This window comes from Meriones unguiculatus (genome assembly GCF_030254825.1).
Source record: "Meriones unguiculatus strain TT.TT164.6M chromosome X unlocalized genomic scaffold, Bangor_MerUng_6.1 ChrX_unordered_Scaffold_30, whole genome shotgun sequence".
NCBI lineage: Eukaryota > Metazoa > Chordata > Mammalia > Rodentia > Muridae > Meriones > Meriones unguiculatus.
In genome coordinates this window covers 10,666,747-10,673,044 of record NW_026843706.1, presented here as the reverse complement: position 1 = coordinate 10,673,044, position 6,298 = coordinate 10,666,747, and the positions used below count along the sequence as shown (strand labels likewise).

Here is a 6,298-nt window from a genome sequence, read left to right as displayed (position 1 = left end):
ACACCCTTCACAATAGCCACAAAGGACATAAAGTACCTTGGTGTGAACCTGACCAAGCAAGTCAAAGACTTGTATGAAAAAAATTTCCAGTCTCTGAAGAAAGAACTAGAAGAAGATATCAGAAGATGGAAAGATCTCCCATGCTCATGGCTTGGCAAGATTAACATCGTAAAAATGGGCATCTTACCAAAAGCAATCTACAGATTCAATGCAATTCCCATCAAATTATCAACACAATTCTTTATAGACCTTGAAAGAAAAATTCTCATCTTCATATGGAACAAAAGAAACCCAGAATTTCTAAAACAATTTTCTATAGTAAAAGATCTTCAGGAGGTATCTCCATCTCCATCTCAAGCTGTACTATAGAGCAACAATACTAAAAACCGCATGGTACTGGCATAGAAACAGACTGGTGGATCAATGGAATTGAATAGAAGACCCTGACTTAATCCACACACTAATGGACACCTGATTTTTGACAAAGATGCCAAATCCATTCAATGGAAAATAGACAGCATCTTCAACAAATGGTGCTGGTCTCACTGGATGTCTATATGTAGAAAAATGCAAATAAATCCATACTTATCACCCTGCACAAAACTAAAGTCCAAGAGAATCAAAGTCCTCAACATAAAACCAGACACACTAAACCTCTTAGAAGAAAAAGTGGGGAATACCCTTGAACTCACTGGCACAGGAGACAACTTCCTGAACAGAACACCAACAGCACAGGCTCTAAGAGCAACAATCAATAAATGGGACCTCATGAAACTGAAAAGCTTCTGGAAAGCAAAGAACACTGTCATTAGAACAAAATGACAGCCTACAGATTGGGAAAAGATCTTCACCAACCCTATATCTAACAGAGGGCTAATATCTGGTATATATAAAGAACTAAAGAAGTTAAACAGCAAAAAACCAATTAATCACATTTAAAAATGGGGTACAGAGCTAAACAGAGAATTCTCTGCAGAGGAATATCGAATGGCAGAGAAACACTTAAAGAAATGCTCAACCTCATTGGCCATCAGGGCAAGGCAAATCAAATGGACCCTAAGATTTCACCTTACACCCATCAGATGGCTAAGATCAAAAACTCAAGAGACTACACATGCTGGATAGGTTGTGGAGAATGGGGAACCCTCCTACACTGCTGGTGGGAATGTAAACTTGTACAACCACTCTGGAAATCAATCTGGCGCTTTCTCAGACAACTAGGAATAGTGCTTCCTCAAGATCGAGCTATACCTCTCCTAGGCATATATTCAAAAGATTCTCAAGTACACCATAAAGACACTTGCTCCACCATGTTTGTAACAGCCTTATTTGTAATAGCCAGAAGCTGGAAACAGCCCAGATGCCCCTCAGTGGAGGAATGGATGCACAAATTGTGGTATATCTACACAACTGAATATTACTCAGCAATAAAAAAGGAAGGAAATCATGAAATTTGCAGGTAAATGGTGGGATCTGGAAAAGATCATCCTGAGTGAGCTCTCTCAGAAGCAGAAAGATGCACACTGTATATACTCACTCATATAGACATATAATATGGGATACACGTACTAAAATCTGTACACCTAAAGAAACTAATTAAGAGGGAGGACTCTTGATAAAATGCTCAATTCCTATCCAGAAAGGCAAAGAGGATGGACATCAGAAGGAGAAAAGAGCGAACAAGTCAGGAGCCTGACACAGAGGACCTCTGGGCAACCTTTGGGCAGAGTGTGCAGAATTTTAGGAAAGAACTGGGAAACAGTTAGATCTGGAGAGGACAGGAACTCCACAGGGAGAGCAACAGAACCAAAAAATCTGAGCACAGGGGTCTTTCCTGAGAGTGCTATTCCCACCAAGGACTATGTGTGGAGATAACCTAAGACCCCTGCATAGATGTAGCCCATGGCAGTTCAGTATCCAAGTGGGTTCCATTGTAATAGGAACAGGGACTGTCTCTGACTTGAATTGATTGCCCTGCTCTTTAATTACCTCCACCTGAGGGGGAAGCAGCATTACCAGACCACAGAAGAAGACAACGCAGCTACTCCTGACGATACCTAATTGACTAGGATTAGAAGGAAGGAAAAGACGTCCTCCAATATAAGTGGACTAGAAGAGGGGCATGCATGCAGAAGGTGGAGGAAGGGAGGGATTGGGATTGGAGGAGAAAGGGAACCACGGGGGGGATACAAAGTGAATAAAGTGTAATTAATAAAGAAAAAATTAAAAAAAAAGAAAAAAAATAGGATACTCTATGCCTTTCATTATCCACTGTATTGTGTAACAATATATCTTGAGGATTGGAAGACTTAAATATTCCATCTTACAGGAGGCTCCTTAAGCAAGAAGGCAAACAACCGAAAATGGCTTCAGGAAACTACTTACAAAGGCAAACAATAAAGTTTCAAGGAGTCCCAGAAACTGACCAAATTCATTAGAACCTTCCCTTTCAGTTTAAACAATAAAAGATGAGAGTCTCCAGACAAAATCAAACAGAACTTCAAATATGACACTCAGACAAGGCAAATTGCCAAGACTCCGACAAGCTATGCTGCAAAGACTCTCAGAGGAAAAAAGGTGCTAAGATGACTCTGAGACCAGAACAGCTGCCTGGAAGAAGCAGAAACCAGACGAGCTGCTTAGAGGTGGTTTAAAGCAAGTGAAGCACCTGGAAAGGATACTCTCTGACTGTTGATCTGTCTGTAGGCTGTGCAGTGTAGTCTAGGTTCCCAGCTATTCTGACCAGTCACCCATGGGGAGGGGAGCCTTTGGTGATAAAGCTATCTTTGAGTCATTTTTGTTCCTGTATGTAACTGTCACCCATATTCTTGTTTAGAAACACCAATAAAACTCAGGGTTCCACAAGTTAGATGTTGGTATTATCTGTATTTTGGTATGATGTAGGCTCCCTATCTGGGTTGAACAGACATTGTCTCTCCACAGGGAAAAAACAAATGACACAACATCAAGAAACGAATTTGAGAGGCTTCTTGCAGGACTAAGAAAACAGTACTGAATGGACAGCATTTGTGCATTTAGGTGCATTGTATGACCTGCATAAATCATGAGAATCATTAGTGTAAATAATTTGATTTGATTCATTGATATTTTTCGATCTGGGATTATTTTTCTACATTTGAAATTAGATTCCACTGAGTATACAGCATTGCAATTACAATAAAAGAAACTATCAGAAAAATTTCTTTCAAAAGTTCTTTTAAAAGTTTTCTGTCTAATACCCACAAAAACCTGTTTCTTAATTCAGTAGGAAGAAGGTATTTTTTTATATTCATGCATAATGAGAGCTTCTAGAATCTACAACTGCATGGGTAGATGAGGGACATAGTTTTCATAAATGTCTTCTGAAGACTTCCCAAGATTAAATGTGTAATGTTTAGGTAGAGAACAGTCCTTGAAAAAGGAGATCTGATTCACTGTGATTGAATTTCTCATGCACTCTTTAATATCAAAAACGAACGTAAGTATACATTTCTAGGTTTGAAAAAAGCAACTTGAGTAAAAAAAAAAATCAACAAATAAACAAGTTTTAATCTTGTACATTTTCAAATATTTTTCTGCCACCAAGAATTTTCCTCTATAGATGCCATGTTCCAAATTGTAGTTCAAGTAAGTACAAAATCTGAACAGTTAGCTTGATGAACAGAAATAAAGGCACAGTCTACAAAATTTGCCAATATCCATTCTAATCCCAAATAAATGTTTTGCCAAAACACCCCAAAACTTTATCAACACCTTATTGGCAAAATGATGAACAGACCTTTTCAGTCCAATATTGGAGGCCACATTTTATCTCCCTAGTGAGTAGCATTGCTGAACTTGGACTTAAAACGTCCCTTGGTTTTGCCCTTACTGCCAGGCTTAACTGCAGCTTCAGCTTTGGCTTTCTCTTCCTCTTCAATCAAGGCCTGCTCATAAGATGTGTGAACACTGGGTATGGTTTTACTGATCTTATCTAAGAAGTCTGTCACTCTCTTCTTGCTGCATTCACAATAGGCTCTTGGACCCCAAAGGAACTGATAGCATACAGGATCGGTGCCAGGAACCTGACGGTATTCTAGGTACTTTTCCTCCACTAGGTCTTCAGTGATAAGCTTCCTGACATCCCCAAAGATGAGGTGTGGGACTCCATCATTGATTCCTAACATATTCAGGAAGCGCCAGACCTCCTCCTCTGGGGCACAGTAGCCATTTATGTAGATCACGCTTAGGAGAGGAATCAGAATGCCCCTGTTGGGAACACCCAGTGTATTGCTCCCACTTCCATCATCTCGGAAATCTAGCTTGCTGACAAGCACATAGGATTGACCATGGGGCCGGTCTTCTTTCATCTCAATGCCATAAACCATATCCAATCGATAGGCAGCTTTCTTAAGCATCTCAGGAAAGTGCTCCTTGAACCTTTTGTTGATAACTTTCAGCATTTCTCCCCTTTTTGCAGGCTGTTTAATTTTGTACTTGCAGAGCATGTACTCCACCAGCATTCCTGTCTTCCTTGATAAAAGATCCATCTGTTTGGCTTCAGTGGAGAGTGGGGCCCTAGAAGAACTACCATTTTCCTCTTCTTGCCCCTTTGCACCTTTACCAGACATTTCGCTACCTAAGCCTGTACCAGCAGTGGCAGTGGGTGCTTTGCCCTGTGGGAAGCAAGCAACAGAAGTGCTTGGCCCAGCATCTCCTGAAGACTCTCCTTCCTCTACTGCCTTTGCCTGAGCATCATGTGGCTTCTGGGTCTCATCTTGGGTCTGGCGACGTTTCTCACGAGCACGGGCCTTACTCTTCTTTCCTCTGGGCATGATGGCTGTGGATCAAAAAACAGAAAACAGTAGTTTGCAAACAGAGAAGGTGTTCTTGTGACCTGGGTCAGAAAAATAATACTCTATAAGCACTTTTGCAGACTTCAAGTATTCTGATTTTCTGTATTTCTTTCCCACATTTTGAGTAGAACATGGCTGTGAGTGTAATATCAAATTCTCAACAGCTTTCAGTCACTATGACTTACAGAGGTATCTGGGCACTCTCAGTTCTACTCACACCTAGAACTGCTATTCACCTTACCCCATCAAATGCCTAAGGGCTGGGATAAGAGCTTCAGAGAGTTCAGTCTAATGAAATAACTGAGGATCCTGAAATGTTCTTTCTAAGACTCAAGGGTATCTTCAACCCTCCTTGACATTCATTTTCTAGCCCCCTGTTAAGCATAGCACCATTACCCTCCTTTTAACCAGGCCCTACAATATCAGACAAGCAAATTTATCTCTTGTTTGAAATAAAGAGATGCTGATGGGCTGGGATGGTAGCTCAATCCATAATGAGCTTGTCTTGCAAACCTAAGGTCTTGACTTGTAAACCTAGAATCCATGATTAAAAAGCAAACCTAAAGCTAAGTGTGGTGGATTGCACTTGTATTATCAATGCTGGGGCAGAGTCAGAAGGATTATTGGAGATCAGCAACCTGCAAATCTAGCCTATGGGCCAGATCCAAGCCATGAAGAGACCCCTCATCTCAAACACAAGATGCATAGCTCCTGAGGAAAAATGCCTTAATTTGGCCTCTGGATTCCACAAGTATGCAGTCACACACTGGGACATGTACATACATATACCCTCAGGCAAAACAGATTTCTTCCACACACATAAAGATGTGAGGGAGATGCTGAAACTCACACTCATTTTTGTCCTTTTGTGCTGAAAATACCCCAAGCACAGTGACTGTGTCTACATATCTAGTTTTTTCTATAGGGCCTGGGCTTTAAGTGACTGTATTTTTAGAAGTGTTCCCTTTATCTTCATTCACTTTCACTGACAATATGTACTAGACAACAAGGCAAAAGTGGGCCTATACTTCACCAATGCTCTCCCTTCTCAGACAACCTTTCAGAGGAGCAGAGTGAGCTCTCCCTTTGTCAGCTTCTCACTGATGAGCATTTTAAACACTACTGTGCTAAGTGCCAGGTTTCAGTTTGCATTCAAGAAGATTTCCAGCATCCAGCACAAACATTTTAAACTGACTGTTGCTATAATGTTCTTTTGGAATGTATACACTTTACCCTTGTTCATTCAAATGATGATTTCTCTCCCCCACTCTCTGGTTTCAATCTGGACATTGTATTGTTATGCTTATTCTAAGCATCAACTGACTCAACTTTGAGTAAACATGCCAAAATAAAGCAACCATGCACAATGTTGTAAAATGAAAAGAAAACATGAAGAGAGGGAGGAGCCAGAGAACACAAAGGGAAGGAGAGAGCTGGGAGAGAGAGGGGGAAAGAGTTCTTGG

At 40.7% G+C, this 6,298-nt stretch overlaps 1 protein-coding gene across 1 annotated transcript; it reads right to left on the bottom strand.

Annotated features, from left to right (window-relative positions):
* Window positions 1-3,815: 3,815 nt before the first annotated feature.
* Window positions 3,816-4,814, bottom strand: LOC132651472 (melanoma-associated antigen B4-like). The gene has a single exon (XM_060376705.1). The coding sequence runs from the start codon at window positions 4,812-4,814 to the stop codon at window positions 3,816-3,818; it is 999 nt and encodes a 332-aa protein (XP_060232688.1).
* Window positions 4,815-6,298: the final 1,484 nt, after the last annotated feature.

What these genes read in the sequence shown, in the direction of transcription:
- LOC132651472 (XM_060376705.1), bottom strand. Translation starts at nt 4,814, where the DNA reads ATGCCCAGAGGAAAGAAGAGTAAGGCCCGTGCTCGTGAGAAACGTCGC.